The sequence below is a fragment of the Numenius arquata genome, chromosome 4 (genome assembly GCF_964106895.1).
Source record: "Numenius arquata chromosome 4, bNumArq3.hap1.1, whole genome shotgun sequence".
Lineage (NCBI taxonomy): Eukaryota > Metazoa > Chordata > Aves > Charadriiformes > Scolopacidae > Numenius > Numenius arquata.
The window spans coordinates 21,400,573-21,421,779 of record NC_133579.1 but is presented as its reverse complement, the minus strand read 5'-3'; the positions used below and the strand labels follow the sequence as shown (position 1 = coordinate 21,421,779).

Here is a 21,207-nt window from a genome sequence, read left to right as displayed (position 1 = left end):
GGTAGCAGCAGTTTTCTTGTTTCATATTTTTGTTTTGATTTCCCACTTGCTAGTGTTTTGCATAATGAGCACACTGATGACACAAAGTTGATTTTTCCTAAAGAGTTCTGCAACGGATTACATTACAGTTTTCTATCAAGGTACAAGAGAGGTGGTGTAGCTGTACTTTTTCTAATGTCTAAGATACACTTACAACAGGAGTGATCTGAAACTTGAGCTTGCTAAATGTCTTTAATTACACTTCTGAGGATCTCAACCAAATTTGAGAGGGTTTCAGCTTCTGGGTACCTCAAAAAAGCTGTTGAGTAGTACAAAAATCTACATTGGTTCTTGCTGTACTAGGCTGTCAGTGTAGTTCTCAGCTTTTGCTTGAGGGGCTGGCTGCTGCTTCTTGCTCCCTTCATCCTTGGAGTTGTCATTCTGCATTTGAATATTCTTTCAGTAGTCAATTGAATGTTTATCACTGCATTGTGTATGCATTTTTTTCTGGCATATTATGAGGCTAAGATCAATTGGTAGTCTTAAGCTGTATGGGAACACAAAATACACATATCTGTGCTTCAGCTGTTCTTAAGATATATACTGAAGTCTGCAGAAATCAGCATGAGGTATAGGTACTAAAATTAGGGATGTTTGTCTGTCTAAACCAGCTTAAAGAAGTAACTTTTTTTTTGAAAATTCATGTTACCAAATTGGAAAATCAAGAAAATATTTTAAGAATAAACTGTTCAATAGTGAAATAAATACCGTTTTCAGATCAAAACCATTAATTTCCTGTGGGGAAAAAGAAAAGCTGTTATCTTAGGGATTTGAATGTAGTCCCCGTGCATGTTGGGGTTATCTACGTAATTTATCATCTCCTGTGATTGGGTTTCCTTGTCTAATGTTTTTATTCTCATAAATAGGTGAATAAGGGACTGGATTAGAATACATGGATTCTGTCTTTCTTAGCACTGTGTTGTTTTTTTTTCTTGGCAGTCCATGTGCCAATCTTAAAATTAGTCCTCTTTCCTTTTTGACTGTTCATTTCTTATCACAATAGCTAACTATGGATATGAGTATCCATATTGTAATACTAGCTGTGTGGCTTGGGGTGTAATTCTTTCTTTTGTATTGACAGGAAACTAGAACTTGAGTAATGTACGTATTTGGTATCTCATAGCAATTACAGTATTTAACTTGATCTCCTTTTGACAGAAGTGTCTAAATTATATATAACCTGAAATGCCATTGGCATTTTCTACAGTAAGGCAAGTCCATTGTATTTCTATCTGGTATGTATTAAATTATTTTTAATTAGCTAGGCTAAGTGCAGATGTAGAGATACCATTAGATAAGCAGATTTACTGAAAATTAATGTAACTTTATCTGAATATCAAATGGATTTTCTTTGAAAAAATTTGAGATGGAACTTAAATGGATGCTCAAGGTTTCCCAAAGAGGAGAAAGTAAAATAGTTGTATCTTGATTTTAGGAAGACACTTGTTTTTTTTCTTTTATTTCATACATGCAGGGAAGGATAATCTCTCCCTCCTGTGCAATCTAATCTAAGTTAGTGTACCTTTTTATCAGAATATAAATAATTTTTCCACTGATGAAAGCACTATGGTTGCCGAAGGGTTGTGGTCCTATCCCCATAAACTCACGAGCAGGAAAATCTGAGGCAACATTAACTGAGTTGCAGAAATAATTGTGGCAAATATTTATCCGATTGAAACAAAGTCTGCCTGCAGGAGGCTTCCAGTTTGTTGTCTTGAACTTCTGGTATTCAGGACTCGGATTTGTAGTGGGCCCCAGTTCAGGCTGAACTTTAAACATATGAACGTGAACAGTCTCATTCATCCTTCATCATTCTTCCAGGAAATAAATACTAGATCAATTATTATTATTCATGCTTCTAGTTCTTCAGATTAGTTGATCAAGATTCAGTCTTCAGATGTTTTGTTGGGTTTTTTTTCCAATTTTTCTTGTAGGTGTTAGGCTGTCTGCTAGGAGCATAATGCATTTTGCAGGTTAGCAAAATAAAGATGATTATTATAACAGACTTCCTTCAGAAAGCAGAGGGAGGAGAAAGATACATGATTATACAATGGAACAAAGTTTACTCTTAGTGATGTGGGCCTTGAGATCAGTGCTTTCCCCTGTGATGAATTATTACATTAAATTGTCTCTTTCCACAGATTGATATAGAAATTAATGGTGATGCTGTTGATCTTCATATGAAGCTGGGTGACAATGGAGAAGCTTTCTTTGTACAAGAAACTGAGGAGGAAAATGTAAGGCTTTTGTGCTTCATGATGGCTACAATGCGGTATTATGAGAGTAATGTGTTAAAAATGCTTAACATAGTGTTGATAATACTGTAACTTTTATGAAAGCTATATTTTCTGTGACTGAATCTTAACATCACTTTCATATGCTGCCAAAATGCTTGGTGTTTTGTGAAATGCTGCTACCAGTGATAAAAAAAGTAACTCTTTTTATTATTATTATTATTTTGTTAGAGCTTTATTTGAAAGATTAGTTGATTACTTTTTTACTTTGTTTCTTGTTGATTGCAGAGACTTATAATAATTTTTGCTTAAGTTCTTATGGCTTGTGTTACTGACCTCTGTATACCAATAAAGGTTGTCTAATTTGGTATACTTTTAATTTGTCTTACAATTTTTTATTACAGTTTTTCACTATTTCATCTATGAAACTTTCACTAGTTAACAGTAACTTCAACTTGAGAATTCTTGTATTCTAATACAGTAATTATTTTCCCAAGAACCTATTGCAGCTGGAAGCTCATGAGCCTCTGAAAAAGAGGAATAATGGTTCATTTTTAGTCTGATTTCCTAAGGATATGAGACCTATGTAATCACAATATTTGTCCATCCTGAGCTTTGTTTTTGATCACTTTTGAATCTCATGGCATTTTTCAGCAAGGCAGAAGGAAAGAATTTCTACAAAGTTCTAAAACATTTAATGAAAATAGAGGAGAGAGACAAAATTCTGTCTCAGTGAAGTAACAGATGAAGAGTTCATTTCCTGTTGCTATCAGTAATCAGAGTCTTTCAAGGAAATGAGCTTGATCCACTTTTTAGTTTAGGGCGCTACTTGTTTACTGGGAGGGATTGGTTGCAGGAAGCTCTCACTTTGAAAGGAGTTAAATATAATTTAAAGCGGAAGGAGAAAATAAGCAGTAAGACCCTGAATGATAACTTGGGGTAGGGATTCATAACACTTAAGAGAAAGGAAGGTTGTGTTCTAATTTAGCGTACACCATGACTAAAATCAAAACTGAAAGCAGTGTTTATAAAAGTAGGCTGTGTCAGCCATTGATGGGAAGTGATCAGTCTTTAGACTTTGAGCAAGCAAGGGTGATAACCGCTACCTTTGTTCCCAGTACAATTTTTTAAAGAAGCTATTGCACTTGCTTAATATATTTTAATTTATAACAAGAATGCCTTATCTGTGTATAACGTGTTCTGGAAAACTGGTAGTTGATGCTGAAACTATAGATTGAGTTAGCTATAAAGCAGAGGACTGAGTTTTTTTTAGTGCTTTTAGACATTTTTTTTCTCCCAGTATTTCTGCTATTGATCAACGTGACTTTTTGATCACCTCTTGAAGCTATGCTTTCTCCCTACTATGCAAATCCCATTCTCTTCTACTTTTGTTCCACTTTGTCTTTATTCTGTCACAGTGTTTTTCTTTCAGTCTAGGTGTCATTATTTTTGAGGTTCTTGTTATGATGTATGTAAGCATCAGGTAGTTGATTGGTAAAGCTTTTCCTTCATTTGAATTGTTCCTTGCAAGGGCAGTGAGTTGTAATTAATTGAGGGTTGGTGTTTGCTTGTGGGTTTTACCTGAGTAAATTATAGTTGAGTTTTTCTTTTTGAAAGATACTTTACATAAATAGTGTCTGACATGGATGACAAGACTGAATGCTCCCTCACTAATTTTGTGGGTAACACTGGACTGGGAAGAGAGGCAGACAGGCCAGAAAAAGAGCCAGCACATAGAGCCAACTTGGCAGGCTGGGAGACTGGACCAACAAGATTTGCACAATATTTAGCCGAGATACATGTGAAGTCCTGCATCTAGGTTGGAAGAATCCCCCACAGAAGTACAGGCTGGGGTCTGAGTGGATGAAATGAATCTCTGCTGTAGAGGCCAATAGCAAGCTCAGGCAGCAATGAAGGCAAACATGTCCTAGGCTTCATCAGCAGGAGCAGAGCCAGCAGATGGAGGGATGTGGGATTGTCCCACTCAACTTAGTAGTTGTTAGGCCAAACCTGGAATGCCGTTCTGGCCTACCGAGTTCTGGTCTCCCCAGTTCAGGAGAGAAAATAGGAGGGAGTCCAGTGGAGAGCCACCAATATGATCAGAAGTTTGGAGAAGTTACCATGGGAAGAAAGGTTGCTGGAATTGACTGTGTTCAGCCTAGAGAAGAGAAGGCTCAGAGGGAATCTAACCACAGTCTTGCAATACCTATAAGGTAGTTATAGAGCAGACAGAAGCACTCTCTTCACAAGGGATGCCTGGTGATAAGACAAGGGGCACAAGGGGGAAATACTATCTGGATATAAGAAAAATCCTTCACTATGAGAACAATCTAACACAGGAATAGGTTACCTAGAGAAGAGGTAAACTCTCCCTTAACTGGAAGTACTCAACATTTGGCTTGATAGGCCCTGGATAACCTGACCTAAGGCCCTACTTTCACCAGAAGATCGGACCAGATGATTTCCAGATGTCACTTCCAACCTACACCTTTCTATGAATCTGTTTCAAAATTAATAGACAGCAGTGGATTTAATTAGCCTATTTTTATTAACACACTTACTAAGCATGGATAGAACTGGTGTGCTCAAGGGCAGATAATTTCAAAAACATTCCACTGACTGGGTATTTGTTCTGTTTTGCTCGCAAAATCAGTTGTATATGTCTGAAACTGTAAGAATACTAACATTTGTTTTCTTGAACTTTTGTAATCCTTTTAGTGAACTCGATTCCTTTCTGGATATCAACCTCATACTGCTGGGCTACTCTATGGTTTCGTGTCTAAATATAGATGCAAGGATTAACCTGTGGGTGGCTGACAGCTATCCTGAATGTACAAAACAAAGTAAAAAAATTAGTCTGTTCTTTATTTTCTTTTTTTGTTTAGGAAAAAGTGCCTGCATATTTGGCAACATCTCCAATACCCACTGAAGACCAGTTTTTTAAAGACACTGACAATCATTTGAAATCAGATGAAAATGAGAGGACATGTGCAAACTCAGAAATTCTACACCCTGTGGAAACAGAGACTGTGTTCACACCAGGTTCTGTGAAAAAGAAAAAAAGAAGAAGAAAGAAATACAAACAAGATAGCAGGAAGGAAGATCAGATCTCTTCTGCTGGGACAGAAGAGATTTTTGAAATGGAAATAAGCTCAGATGATGAAAAAAGTGTTCAACCCCTAAGGTAAACTGTCAGTACTTGGTGACTGCTTTCACTGTTATCACTGAACATTTAAAAGGTGACTTGTACCTTTTCTCTATGCAAGGAGTGCATGTTTCAATAGGCTATGGGTAGACTTTTCCTCAAACAAACAGAACTCTAAACAATTATATTCCACACCTTTACAGATTCCTTCAGGTTGGGCCATTCTGTTATGAACATGAAATCAAATTAAGCCCATTCTGGTGAAGAAGCATTATCATGATCTGTTGTGTGACTGAGAAGAAGTTTCAGTGTAATTTCTTTGATGAAGCAGAGTGGTCTTGTAGTGTGTTTGGTAACTTCCACATAAACTGCAGTGTGGAATGCCTGTAGTAAACCACATCTGAATTTGACTTCTCTGTAACTTGAAGTTTACTTTGGTGACTGAAAGCTACAGAAATGAATGCTCCTTCGCATTAGTAAAGAGAATTCTTTGCACGTATGTAGTCATAAAGTGGGGAGGGATCACCTTGTATTTTGAAGTGGATAAACTACTAGTAAAGTGGAGCTTGCAGTAAAGTGGTAGCACATACTAATAAGCTGAAGAAGCTTATATGAGTAATAACTTTCTTCTATAACTATAATCTTTCCTATCAAGCAAATTAATGCTTATAATCCAGGAAAGGCCTACTCATCAGTTTTCTGTGGAAGTTTCTCAGGCTGCTGAATAAAAGAAGTTGACTTAGTTTTTAGACAAAGCTAGTGGCTTTATTGGACAGCATTACTGTTAAATGTGGTACTGTCTGAATAAGTTCAAGATCTGGTCTGGGAATTGGAAGAATGTTTTGGTGTAAGACAACAAAGTATAACTGAAAAAACTCCTCTGATATGGGTCTTCAAGGGAGTCTTAAATTGAATAAGAACCAGTCAAAAAGGTTAGTGCCAACAGAAAAACATGAATCTGTTAAAAACATGAATCTGTTGTCACACCTATGACCAATAAAAAAAATTTGGATTTTAAAATGTTTTCTAGAATGTCTGTGGCTTTCTTAGTTCATTCGCCTTTTTTGCTGTCATGTTTATGCCAACAAATTATCATTTAGATATTCCCTGCACTGGGAATTGGCATGTTTGGTTTGAGATTTTTTTTTTTTTTTCCTTTTTTCCACTTGAAGAAAAGCAAGACCTTTGTTCAGTCTTCAGTGTGAGAGTATTAAGACAACAATAACTTGTCATAGTGAAACCACCAAAAATACTTTTAAAAATAACCATCAAGTACAGGAAGAGAGGAAGATATAACCCATGAATTGTTTATTCTTTATTTAATAAATTATTATAAATGTATGAAGAATTTAAGCATGTCATGACAATAATGGCAGTTTTCATCCAGTGTTCAGAATTCATATTGCTATTGCAACAATTACCTTCATTTGACTAGAAATGAATAAAAGCTTGTAGGTTTGATTGAAATGTCAAATGTTTAGTCATAGCTGAACCATTGTGTTCATGTGACCATGGTGTTTCCGTAAAGGTTACTCTTTGTGGGGGTTTCTTTTTTGGACTCTCTAGAATGAAAGTTTGAAAAGGCTTTTTATTTGTAAACCACGTTATATATATATATATATACACATATATATATGTATGTATGTATATATAAAGAGAAACAGCAGTAGAAATGCATTCTCAGTCAGAGAAGAGTGTTATGATGTGAAAGGAAGAAAATTTTATAAAATAATGCTTATTTATTGTGAATGGTAATTAAATGCAGGACTGAAAAAATACTTTGTAGTAATGGAAGGCCAGAGACAGTAGGTTCGTGGCTATGTGTCTGTTAGTGAAGTTCATATATGGTCGTTCCAGTGACTTACCAAGGCAGGAAGTAAAATGCCTTGCAATAGGCATACACTGTTTTCTTCTCAGCTAAAGACATGGTTGTGAAAAAACGTTCATAAGCTTTCTTTTCACATCCTGCGGGGATGTAAAGTGATATCAGCTGGTTTGTTTTGTTTTGGAGATTTTTTTGTAGTTATAAATGCATGACTCTTGGGGGGGGGGGGAAGATTAAAAAAAAACAAAACTGTTATTAGACGTAGCTTCGTATTTCAAAGTGAAACTGAGACAGAAAAAGGAAGGCTGATGTTCCAGCAGGAAGGTCAAAAATTCAGCCACAGGTACCAGTATGTAATGTCTTATCTAGTTCTATTCTTATAAAGTGAAAAACAAGCTGTTTCCTGTTCCTTGGGAAAATCCATTTCCAATTGTTTATACAACTTCTTTAAAAATATGCCCTTTGGCTTTTCTAGCTATGATTTTGGTATGTTAGTAGTGCTTGACTTACCTAAAATAATACCAGGAGGACTGAAATTACAGTGTGTACACTCAGAGGGCATTATTTCTCCACTGCTAATGGTGTTAAAGAGTTAAAGTAGTTATCTGTCTCTAAAATCTTATATGTTTATTTTACATGTTTACTTAGACAATGTATAAAGTGGATAGGATGAAAAAAAGTGGTAGCACTGTTTATAAATGTTATGAAATAAATAGCTTAGAATTGATAGCACAACTCAATTAAGTTAATGCATACTGATTTTTTCCCTCTTACTTTCAATAGTCTTTGACTGCATTTGGATTTTTGACCTTCAGATGTATCCACTTATGGATGAAATTTGATATTTTTTTGATGCTTCATATGAACTCATTTGGTTGCTAATTTCCACTGAATAAAATCTGTTCAGTACCACCTGTGTTTCATCTTGCCCCCTCTGAAGTCATAATATTGAGGACGTCTCTGTAAAAATTTTTTAATGTGTTTCCTTAATTGTTCAATAATACTTTTTTCCTCTTTTGGAGATACTTAGCACTGGATATAAAGATAGTATGAAACACATTTCTGTCACAGTTAGCTTGGTTTATGAATATGAAGGATGTACAATCTCTGCAGGTCTCATCTCAAGTCAAGCTGTTACCATCATGTTTCATAATAATAGGAGTGGAGCTTTTAAGACATATTTAGGCTTCAGTATTTAACATAGTCTAGTCTTCCAAATGAAAGACTTCTACAGACAGAGGTAGATCACTGTAACTGCTTAGGATCTATTGGGCTATATTGAGTAAGCATGTAAATTCTAAATATTTATGTATTTTAATAGATAATGTTAAAATATTTTCTTTTCTCCATACATAAGAGAAATTAGTGTTAGCATTCCAAAAGAAGTCCGGTGGAACCGTGCTGCTAATGGAAGAAAAATGCTTTTTCTTTTTTTTTTTTTATAATAATGGATTGAATAAATTTGTATTGCATTTTACATTCAAATTCCAGGCTTATCTTCCTTGTATTTTATCTACTGTGTAGCCATGATGCCCCTGATCTAACCTCAAAACCAGTTAGTTGTATCCGGAGAACAGCTACTTATTCTATTAAATTCAGCAAGCTGGAAAAAGATCTGAAGTACTTATGATGGAAATATTTAAAAGGGACTTGTGTGTAAAATGCAATGCTTGCCTGCTCAATGGGTCTTACTGTTGGTTGGGTTTTGTTGGTTTTTTGGGGGGTTTTTTTTGGTTATAGATACAGAGCAGACTTCCCAGTGCAAAGCAAACCCCACTGCTCAGAAAAGTGCTTTTAGCTACTTCTTGTAGTTCATGTTAATTTGTAAATTCTTGGGTAAATTGTGAGGCTAGTACTTACCCCTGTTTTCTTACTGGTGTTAATTTGTGAAATATGCTGTCAAAAAGTGCATTGTCAAAACTCCCTTTTCTATTTAACTTTTTCAGTTTTTCTAGGGTTTACATAGTAAAGGTTATGTGTAAATCTCTGTTCATCTTTGGGTTTTGATTAGTATTAGCTGGCTGTATAAAGTGATATCATTTATGCTGTTGTGACTTCTTCAATGTTAACTTATTACATGTCAAGAGTAGTAGTTTTTTATACTTGCAGTATTTTCAAGTATTAATAGTTTTTACATACATTTTAAGTTATATAAAGATGTGTTGTAAACAATGAATTCTTCAAACTACACAATTCTTTCTTTTGATCTTGAATTTTTAATAACATATAAGTAACTTTTCCAACTGAATTAGTAATGCAGATTTCTTGTAGCTGACTTAATGTCCCATGTGTCTTAACAGAGGATCTTCAAATTCATCACCAAAGGGTGAAGAACAAAAAGAATCTTTGATTTATCACTCAAAGGATCATTACCCCCTGTCTGATGGAGACTGGTCCCCTCTGGAGAAGTAAGCCACTTTGTAATGTCATCATAGGTGTAATGATGAATAATTATTACAAAATTAATATGCATTTTTGTCTGATCTGTCAAACTATCAAACATGCCTAAGTTGTGATATCAAATGCTCCATTTGATACTTACTTGGAACTTTTTGTCTTTTTGTTTTTCCTCTCAAGTGAAAAAATCTTTCTTATTAAAATTCACTATTAGAAAAAGAAAATACAGTTTATAAGATTTCCGTAGGTTGAGAGGGGTATGGAAACTGAGTATGTTCCCTGTCATTCACCCTAGCATAAGCAACATTTGATATGCCATAAAGCAGAAGTGTTGAGTATGTAAGTTAGAATTTGCCAGGTAAAATAATGCAAATTACTTGAGGTAAAGCTAGGTCCTTACCTTGAATCATAGAATCATAGAATTGTCTAGGTTGGAAGGGACCTTTACTAATTACTGGAATACTAACCCAGAGATATCAGAAACAGTATCAGTTGATCGTGGATTCTTACAAATGATGCAATACAGCCTAGCAGTCAGTTTTCAGTTATAGTGACTAGGGGACTTCTGTTTATACATGCAAGCTCTTCAGTTTCTAATGACCATGCTATTATATTCCTCTTGCATTCAGTTTCTAGATTTTTCAAGACTCACCCTTTGAATTTCACCACTCTAACATCAATCTCTGCCCAAGAAAGCATTCTGTCCCTATGTGGTAGTACTTGAGGTGATTTTTGTACTTTTCCTGAACATTAGGCATGGGGAAGGGCATATATATAGCACATAGCATGCTGAGCAGTATCTTGATTCATCTTAACTCTTTGGTGAGTGTCTAGTTTTACTGCTTTTCAGTTTGACTGAGGACTCCACTCTGTTCTTCTGTATCAGTAGATGGTAGTGCAGAATAGAAGAGAGAGATTCAGCAAATACTTCTTGAGGTGCATAAAACCCCTCTGCTTCAGGTGTTTGTAGGGCTGTGGCCTCAGTAGAATCTGAATATATGACACCATGCTTGGTGCCTGCTAATTCCCCCAGTGCATACTTTGTTAATGAACAGAAGCAGTTGGACAGGAAATCCCATTATCATTCCTTTTTATGCTTTGAGCTGACAACCACATCCTCAATTGTACTTGATGAGATGTAGTCTTCAAACGTTCCCCAAAGGTTTGTGGTTTTGTGACTGTAGAGCAGTGAGTGTTTGACCCTGAGGATTGACACGGTGTTGTATGGATTGTATCCCCTAGATAATTGTAGCATAGAGGCTGATACTCTTTTCCAGTTCATCAAACTCTAGCTAACATAGACCAGCAGACTGTATCTGGGAGATATAATTCATGCCTTGTTTATGTATTAGGGGATAGTTTGCTCTAACAACTTGTGTGTGCATCATGTGAGATACCTAGACTATAGTTTGGCGGTTTTTTAACAAGAAGCTATCCAGTACAAATCGCAGCGTAACAGACGTAATTGGCAATGTTCCTTTCCCCTTTTTTTTTTTCTGGGTGGGGAAGGATTCTCTCTCATGTGAGCCATCTAGGAGAAGAGAAATTTTGCATGACATTATTTCTCCTCAGCCACCAAAGGAAGATTCTACAATGTAGCTATTGTACAGTGAAAGAGAAATTTGAGGTTGGAAAAGGTAACTGTCTTTTAGTTGAGGTTGGTTGTCTTGCTCTTCAGAACCCTTGCAAGCAGCTAAGGGAGGATAATAGCCTGTCTTTTCAATTAGGACACCTGTTTTGTCCTACTCACTAGAATAAAACCAAAAAACATAACCATTAACTATTTGTTAGCTGATACTGTGAATGTTCTTCCTGTTTAAACAAGCAACGTTAGCATGACTTAGACCATTACAGGTGTGGACCTTTTGACTAAAGACTTCTCCCTGAGAAGTCTAATGGAAAACTTATACTTTGGGAGAAGTGGAACAGGCTTAGGTTCTCAAAGCCCTGAAGTATTCAGTCTTTTGCAACTATTGCTGGATATTAAGAATTAGGCTTCAAAACAGGTAATATGTCTGAGTGGCTTCCAGTTGAGTTGTGACACAAGCAAAACAAATTAGTTGGCATGTAGGGAAAATAAGTTCATATTCCTCCTGAAAACAAATATGTATTTTCATCAATGTGTTACTTTAAATAAGCCCTTCTAACAGTACAGAAAATGTAATTTCTAAAGGAAATTGTTAAAGGAGAACCAAGGGAGGAAATCTCTAAATGGTTTCCTTTTTGTATCCCTCGATAAAGTGACCTCAAATGATAATCTGGTCTAACCTTTCATGGAAAATGGAGACTAGATGAGATTAATCTAGCACCCTGTCCAGTGACAAATTGAAAACTTCTTGTGTTGAGGACCACGTCCTTGGGAAGGCTGTTCCAGTGAATGATTATTCTCACTGTAAAAAATTTCTGTATTATATCAAGGGGAAACCTCTCCTGGTGCAACAAATGCATAGACAAGTACTGAGTCCTGCACCTGGAATGGCATAACCAAAGAGCCCGGTACGGGCTCAGATCTGTGTGGCTGGGGAGCAGCCTTGCTGAAAGGGACCTGGGGGCCTAGGTGGACAAGCAGCTGATCATGAGTCAGCAGTGTACCGCTGCAGCAACAAAGGCAAATTGGGTCCTGGGCTGCATCCACTGGGGCATTACTAGCAGAGATAGAGGTGTGACCATTCCACTCTACTAGCACTGGTCAGGCCACACCTGGAGTGCTATGTCCAGTTCTGGTCCCTACAATTAAAATTCAAATATTGAGGTTTTTATATGCATTTAAAAAACGAAACAAAAAAAAACCAAACCAAAACAAAAGCAACCCATAACACTCTATGAATGTCAAAGTGTAAAAAGAGCATAATTTCTATAATGTGCAATATAATTTCCCTGTTCAAGAAAGAATAGACTTGGACCTGTCCCAACACTAAATGCTACTTCAAAACAACCTCTTGTGTTTCCTTTTCTCCCTGGGATCATAAGAGCAAAATGATTTTGAAATCACACCTTTGTAGCATTTTGTAGAGTGAGTTCTTCTGGCTAAATAGTAGTCTTAGCTACAGTAATTTCAGAGGTCTGTTTCTGATTTATGGATAATAACCACTGTAGGAAAAACAGGCTGGAACTTTAAAAGATCGTGTAGTCCAAACACATCTGAAGGAAGTTTTCAAGTAATCTCCCTTCCCCCTCCTAAATTATCTTGTTCTTTTTGTTTTCCCCAACCAGTTGGTGTTGTTTTGTGCATTTGTGAGTTAGGTTTGCAGGAGTTTTATTAGGGAAGTCTTGGCATAGCAAGCTCAAATGTTATGCTTAAAGCTAATTTCTGTCTTACTTCTAGATAAACTTTTTTGGTTTGTTCTGTTTTGTTTGAAAAATGGAACATAGGCTGAGGGGAAAGCTATACCTACAGTGCAGATATAGTGGAGGAATCTGGTTAGAGTGATCGCTATGTAAGTCCTTTAATGTGATTTTGGTTTTAACCTAATTTCTCACTATCTGAAAACCCTGCTGGGCTTCTTGCCATGTTGCCGAATAATTGAAGCTCTGTTAAGCTGTAGAAAACTCTACCAACAGTAGCTGCACAACAGATGCATTTTAAACACTGTAGCTTTCTTTTTTCTTTTCTTTTTTTTTTCTTGTTGATTTGCTAGCCCTTTCTCTGAGCCAGTCTGCCCTAAAAGTGATTCAGAACTAGAAGTTAAACCTGCTGAGAGCTTGCTCAGATCTGAATCTCACATGGAATGGACGTGGGGAGGATTCCCAGAATCAACCAAGGTAAATTTATTTATTGTCTCTAAGTTTGTCAACTGAGTTTTGGCATATCTAAAATTGTGTCCTAAGAGAGGATTGGAAATCTGCTGCTGTTCTTCGGAATAATTCAGCTGAAATAGGAATGTAGCACCCCCTTGTGGATGGCCGATAGTCGAATTTTTTGAGTTCAAAAGCTGGTCAGCAAAAAGTAATTCCAGAAAACCTAGTACTAAAAATCTGAAATGTTTGAATTTTTAGTTAGAAACCGAAGAAAACAACTTTAGAAATTAATTGCATTTATTTTAGGCTAGGTTCTAATTCATTCCAGAGGAACTGTAGCCTTGATAGAGTAAATTTAGTATCTAACATGACAGCTGGTGACAGAAGCCCTGGTATATCCACTTTTATGCTTTTTTCTTGCCGTGGTTTGATCAAGTCAGGAGTACTACTTCTATGTCAGTTTCTTTACTGAACTTGTAAATAAGCCATTGTAAGAAGCTTCTGTTGCAGGGTGCTTTGCTAATAAGGTGGGACGTGTTTTATGTTGCTAAAATACATGTTGAAATTCTTACCTGGTTTAGCTGTGACCAGGACTTGTACCATGAGTACAAGTTTAATGTTTAGACTAGAATAAAACAAAACATGTGAAGTGAAAGGATTGACTAGAACTTTGTTTTTCAGATAAGCAAGAAAGAGAAACTGGAACATTGCAGAACAGCTACCATTACTCCATCAGAGAAGACTCATTTTAGGGTCATCCTCAGCTCTGATGAAGTTGAAGATGATGATGATGTGAAAGATTCTGTCTGTACAGTACTGAAACCTGAGCCAAGAACTCATCCTCTGCTTAAGCAGATGGATGTTAAAGATTCTCTTGCTTCTGCAATCATAGAACCACAAGATCCATTGCCATTAGATGCTGAGCATCATTCCAGACTGTTGGTGGACCCTTTACCAGAAGCAAAGGCAATAGCAAAAGTTGACTCTCCTTCAAAAAAGAAAGGTATATAATAAAGCCGTTGATTCTTTCCTTTGGTGTCATCTACCAAATTTGAGGCCATAGTGGAAAAAGTATTAATATGCCTTTTCAATTTTTGCTATTAAAGTTTTATCTAAAACTATAATTAAACTCTCGGATTTATAAATGCTACAAGTAAGTGTGAATTCTCCACAATTATGTTTGTATTTAGAGTGTTTGGATAGCTTCATTTTAGTAATCTTAATTGTTAAAATTAACAGGGGTGCACAAGCGAAGTCATCATCAGGGGCCTGACGATATTTACTTGGAGGACCTAAAAGCTTTGGAACCTGAAGTTGCAGCACTCTACTTTCCCAAAAGGTAATTTTAAATAACAGTTCTGTGGATCGGGGGTTATATTGCAGTTGCAGTATGTGAGTTACTACATGTATGATTTAGGTGTTTATGCTCCAGTTCTGATAAAAAGAATTGGACTTGAGGTTTCTAGGCTTTTGTGGAGTAATCAGTACTGATCTCATTGTGAGAATCTGTTTCTGATTTGATAAGAAACACATTGAAAGATCATGTGGGAGGTCATTACTGAGAGTTTTCATCTTTCTAGAACTTTTATGTTCTGCAAATATAAAGGGGGAGTAAGTTTAAACTGCACACACCTTTTGCTCCAGTACTCTATTTTGCCATATTGCTAGCTCTAGAAAAGTACACATCAGTTTATTTTTTGCGTGCCCTGTAGATCCCTTACGACTTTTTTTTAATATTAAAAAGGACCAACAAAAAAATGACGCAAGGCAAGGCGGCTCAGTCTCAAAAGGATTTTTTACTCCTACAATACTCTGCAAAAGAATAACTGTCTAGGAAGACCTTTGTAAAAATACGGTTTCATAACAAAGAGGTGTTTATTGGTTTATGTTAAGACTAAAGTAGTAAACTTTTCAATACTTGCTGATTACATTACTTGGGATCAAACTAATAACTCTGACCTTAGATGACAACGTGATACTTTTTATTTAAAAAGCCACCTTTCTTTTCCATTGTAGTTTTTCCAAACACATAGTGTTCTAAAAACATCAGACACTTTCATTTTATTCTTATTGTACAGCTTTCTGGTAAGGATTGAAGAGCACAGTACTGTTCTGCAAAAACAGAATGTAGAGGATCTTTTCCTCATTTAAATCCAATTTTGCTGCAAGCAAGAGAAATGCAATTATTTCCCAATTTAGGTGAATGTTAGGAGAACTGGAAACTGTCGATCTGCCATTATTAGGAATGGTTGGGGATGTGTGTTTGTGTCTGGTTTTTGTTTGGTTGGTGTTGTGGATGAGTGCGCGTGTGTCGCAGTTGGTTTTAAATTTTCGTTGTAAAATGATGTAGTAAAGAAATGCAACAGCAAATTTTTTTTTTTTTTGAGTAATAATATAGTGTGTTCTGTAACCTAAAATCTATACTTTTTTTTTTTGCAAGTGAAATACTTATGGAAAATGTGGACTTCTTTTCTTTAGTGATTCTGATCCGGGCTTCAGGCAGTGGACAGAGTCAGATAACCTTTCCGGTTCCCAGTCACCCCAGTCAGTAGGAAGTGCTGCTGCTGACAGTGGTACAGAGTGCATGTCCGATTCTGCTATGGATTTGCCTGATGTTACACTTTCACTTTGTGGAGGTCTCAATGAAAATGGAGAGATTTCTAAAGGTATGCAAATGACTAAAACATAAACAGTAATAAAGCTCAGGCAGCTCGACAAATGAAGTGGCTTGAAAGCTCTAATTTCCACCTTGCAAAGCTTTGGCTTATTATATTCATGTTGAGATAAGGGAATAGATAATCTTTCATTTCCTAAAAGTCTCAAGCATTTGCCAAGCAGAGATAGCAGAATTTAACCTCAAATTAACCAAGCGCACTTGATGGCTTGAGAAGCTTTCCATCTCATTTTTTGCACTTATATATTTCCTATCTGCCCAACCATTCTTGTTTCTGGCTGCAATTACTTGCTTAGTCCTATATAAATCTCACAAGTCATATTCTTTCCAATTTACCTGGCAATTTTTCTTCTTTTTTAGTTGGTTTGGGAGGGTTTGTTTGGGTTTTTTTGGGTTTTTTTGGGTTTGGGGGGTTTTTTTAAGTGATTAAAAAAACGTTGACTACTGTGTTGGACTATCTTTTCTCCTGCTCTACTTTTCCTGTCCTAAATGTTAACCTTTAGATTTTTACCATCTGGTTCTTCTCTCTTAATGCTGTGGTTAATTTTAATATTGAAGCTATATGCATTTATGAGGGACCTTCTAGGAGCACATAATCTTCATAAACACGTACTGCAACATTTTTAGTATTACATTTTTATGGTCATCCATTCTCTGCTGCATCAAGTGAAATTTGCATACTTATTAATAAAGGCTCAAAACAGCTCTCTTGGTAATGTGGTAGTAATACTGATTTGATGTGAAAAAATTATGACTTCCTTGCAGGGGTTTTACACTAAGTCATGAATTTCTGCAAACTTGTATAGTCACTCGTCATGAAAATGCTATTAGTATTCAGTGATTAAACAAACCTGAAAAGCTTACAACATCCTTCCCCTCCCCTTTTAGTGTAGTATACCCTTACCTGCCATAATAATTTTTAAAGAAAACTTGCTTAGACAAGCATGGATCTCTTTTTTCAGCCTGTGAACTCATTTAGTTCCTCCCTCCTCCTTATCATCCCTGTTCTAATTTCTTAATTCTCATTACTGTGGCTCTTGAAGTGGTACAAGGCTTTCCCTGTTGCTGAGGAGGCAGTCACAAGACTCTTCAGAGGTTGGCCGTATTAGCATATCTTCAGTGGTGTCGCAAGATCAGCAAAGACTCTGAAATGACAGAAAGCATTTTCCTAGATACAAACTAATCAGACATGTTGGGATTTTATATTAATAGTTTTAATTAAAATCTGCTTCTATTGCAGAAAAATTCATGGAACATATTATTACTTATCATGAATTTGCTGAAAACCCTGGACTCATAGACAATCCCAATTTGGTAATAAGGATTTACAACAGGTAAATTCTCTATATTGTGTAATTGGGTCATAGAAGATCTCATTTGAAATCTGCCTTTAAAGAGAGTGCATTTCTCAGTGTCCATTGCAATTTGTGTTTTCAGTGGATCTGTTTCTCAGTCCCAGAGTATGATTTTGAACTGAAGATTTGCATTAAATTTAACTTTAACCAAAGTGAAATTTTTTTCAAGCAATTATCACTGATGTTGAATTCTATATGTTAAAATACCTCTGCTTGCAGAAACCTTTAATATTAGTTGTTGGGAGCAAGTATATATTTTAATCAACCAAAGGGCAGCTTGCACACAGATATATATTGACCTATAGTCAGGTTTTGTAATACCTTATCAATAACATGTTTTAAAACAGGTATTATAACTGGGCGTTGGCTGCTCCAATGATTCTGAGTTTGCAGGTGTTTCAGAAGAGTTTGCCTAAGGTAAATAAATACATCTATACTTTTTTTGAAGATTTTGTATGTAATAACACATGATTATCTCTTTATTTTGTTTTTCTATACAAATTAAAAACCTGCCTAATCTTTCAGGCTACTGTCGAGTCTTGGGTCAAAGAAAAGATGCCAAAGAAATCTGGAAGGTGGTGGTTCTGGCGCAAGAGAGAAAGCATGACTAAACAGGTAACTGAGACCTGTTTTGATTACTTTTTTTTTTTCCTTTCCTTTGCTGTTAAAAGATGAAAAAACAATTGTAATTTGTAGAAGTGCCTCAGAACGCTGCTCATAAAGCTCTGTGCCACTGATTGTCAGCTGAGTTACTCAGTGTTGCAGTAGCTGTAGCTGCTCACCTTAAATACTGCATCTTTATTTGCTGTTACTACTGGCTTCACCAAATTTTATTGTATTCAGATGTTACACAATATTATTAAAATTCTTTCTTCTAAGCCATAAGCGATTGTCAGAGCTACTCTTCAGTCACTGCAGTATGTTTTAGGAATATATACACAAATAAGTAGCTGCTGTGCCGCATAATAGATGTTATGCTGAGACACCCAATTTTAGACTAAATTAAGGTACATACTCAAAGTTTAGAAAGCTTAAATTTACTTCCCAGTGTATTTTACAAGCTTAGAGGTTGACAGCTCCTTTAATGCTAAATTCATGATATTAAACTTGCAATTCTCAACTTCTGGCATGCAGTTTTGTTCCCTGAAATAATAAAGAGCTTTAATGGATCATTTCTTCATAAGCATCCTTTTGTTAAATCATAGAATCATAGAATGGTTAGAGTTGGAAGGGACCTTAAAGATCATCGAGTTCCAACCCCCCTGCCATGGGCAGGGACACCTCCACTAGAGCAGGTTGCTCAAAGCCCCATCCAGCCTGGCCTTGAACACTTCCAGGGATGGGGCATCCGCAACTTCCCTGGGCAACCTGTTCCAGTGCTTCACTACCCTTACAGTAAAGAATTTCCTCCTAATATCTAATCTAAATCTCCCCTCTTCCAATTTAAAACCATTACCCCTTTTATAAAGGGGTATAAAATACCCCCGTTTTATAAAAAAAATAATTTACAGAATGAGCGATTCTGAGACTTAATATACTTTATGTACTATATTGATAGCTATTCATGTAAGTGTGAACTATGAATTCACTTGGATCAGCTTAAAATGCTTAAGATATCAATATGTTTTTTATTATCATGTTGCTTTAGATACCGGAAGCAAAAGAGGGGAAAACTGAGACGCAAAGAGCAAATGAACTGCCAGCAACTATAAAAGAGCAAGTTAATAGTAGGTGTGTTCCTGTCTGAAGACTGTTTTGTGGACTGAGTAGTGTCTTCCCCCCGCCCCCCCTCAAATGAGAAATTCAGTAGAAATGTACGGTGGGAAGAAACATTTTCCTCTAAGCTACTGAAGAGGAACCAGATGTGTTTAGCAAACAATTCAGTAAAATAATATAGCAGCAAACATTGTAGGAGCTACAAATACACTACCATTATTTCCTAAATCCTATTGTGTTTACTTCTTAAATCGTAACATAACTGACAGAACAACAGACATATATGGTAACCTCTAGCAATGGGCCACTACTCTGTAAATATAGTGGTATTGTTTCTGAGATATTGTTTGTCATTCTTTTTTTCTTTTTTGTGTGTAAAAGCCTAATATTGTATGAATAATTTAAACCATGTGCAACTTTTTGTAACATTAAATAATTAAAACAATAAAATAGTATTAACTACAGTGCACAAGTTGCCCAAGATTGTGGTTGAAAACTAGCGGTATTTAGCACAAAACTGGGTAATTTTTATTTAGCACAAGTCTGGGTAATTTTTATGCTTTTTCATATTCTCCCATGATTTTACAAAGGTACTTGTAAATGTTGCTGTCTTAAAGATTTAAAAAACTAAATATATTGTGATTGAATACTTCAGAGAAATTAAATGCTGCTTTTAATCTTGAAATCTCTAATTAGCAGAAAAATAAGTCTGAATAACCTTAAAAGGTGAGCTACTCCACTAACTTATCACCCACCGTCTAAATTACGTAGTAACTGTGGCAGCTTTTTTAAAAAAAAAACAAACCCGTTACTCATTCAGTATCCCTTTTCGTGTGCAGTTTTCTTAATTCATCAATACAGTATTAGTGACCCCTTGACACTGTGTCTTTACTAAACCCATCGTGTGTGGAGCCAGCTAGTAATAGTAACGTTTAGAGCTCCACCAGTACTAGCGTGTTTACAAGTCTTACTTGCTTATTGGCACATACTAGCTTTATCTGGGCATTCACTAGACCATGGACTTTGTTAATCTGGGCTATCAGACGAGTAGCAAATCCTCAAGCAGAAATGACTCTTGTATAGGAATCTTACACCATTAAAGAAGGTTTTTCTGTAGCTTACATTTGTTCTCGTTGATGTCATATTAGACCTCCAGAAGATGATTCTTCTAGTGATGAAGCATCACAGGAGTTGAAGGAATCCCTGAAAATAGATTCTGCCCCAGTAGAGCATCCAACCCATGGGAACATTACATCTTATAAGAAGTCACTTAGGCTGTCTTCGGACCAAATAGTAAGTGGCATGCCTTTCTTGTAGATAGAATGCTTCGTAATTCCGCTCGAAGAGTTGCACTTTTCCCGCTTTTTAGAAGCAACATATAAGTACATTTCACAAAGTAAAAAATGATCTTGGGGTTACTTTTCTAGCAGTAGAAGAAAAGAATGGGGAAATTTAAAATTTAAAAAGAAATGTAAAGTATTTTCTTGTGCTAGTGTGGGCAGCTGCAGGGAATTTTTTATTATTTTTTTCTGTTGTGTTTTTTAAGAATGTGTGTTTGGATTAAAAAATGATAATTTTTTACAAAGTTCTATAATCAAACTTCTGTATTAATGTGTTGCCAAAAAAGTGGCAGCATTGGCTTCTGCAATTTGGATATCCTGGGATCTGAACAGTCTACTAACGTACGTTTAAACTGGTATGCAGTTCATTCATTGTCGCCTGACTTACACGTTAGTTCTGCTACTGCCTAAATGTACGATCTTCATTCATCAGGGAAGAATTCTGAGGAAGGCACCCACTAAGTAGAAAATGCTATTTCTCACTATAGCAAACAGGGAGTTCCTTTTGTCAATACTGTAAGTCTACTGTAACAGCAAGAATTAAAGTAGCAGAGAGTCAGATTATCTGCTGCTGTAAGCAAATACAGGATTTATGGAGAAATACATGTACCTAGGCTACAAAATAGACTTTGCCAGCAAAACTGTCAATGTTAAACCATAGGATTCACTTTTTGATGAGTTAATCAAAATAGATGAGGAAGAGTATATGAGCCGTTTTCTGTAGCTCATTTATGATTCTAAAAA

The 21,207-nt window shown here is 36.1% G+C and overlaps 1 protein-coding gene across 1 annotated transcript in view; it reads left to right on the top strand.

The window, feature by feature from the left end:
- LPIN2 (lipin 2) overlaps window positions 1-21,207 on the top strand; it is a 42,267-nt gene that overhangs the window by 16,151 nt on the left and 4,909 nt on the right. Inside the window, exons 5-14 of the mRNA XM_074146197.1 lie at window positions 9,544-9,651; window positions 13,279-13,402; window positions 14,060-14,381; window positions 14,618-14,717; window positions 15,857-16,044; window positions 17,293-17,386; window positions 17,755-17,824; window positions 17,933-18,022; window positions 19,056-19,138; window positions 20,272-20,416. Coding sequence (XP_074002298.1) covers window positions 9,544-9,651; window positions 13,279-13,402; window positions 14,060-14,381; window positions 14,618-14,717; window positions 15,857-16,044; window positions 17,293-17,386; window positions 17,755-17,824; window positions 17,933-18,022; window positions 19,056-19,138; window positions 20,272-20,416 — 1,324 coding nt within the window. The remainder of the gene's footprint in view (window positions 1-9,543; window positions 9,652-13,278; window positions 13,403-14,059; window positions 14,382-14,617; window positions 14,718-15,856; window positions 16,045-17,292; window positions 17,387-17,754; window positions 17,825-17,932; window positions 18,023-19,055; window positions 19,139-20,271; window positions 20,417-21,207) is intronic.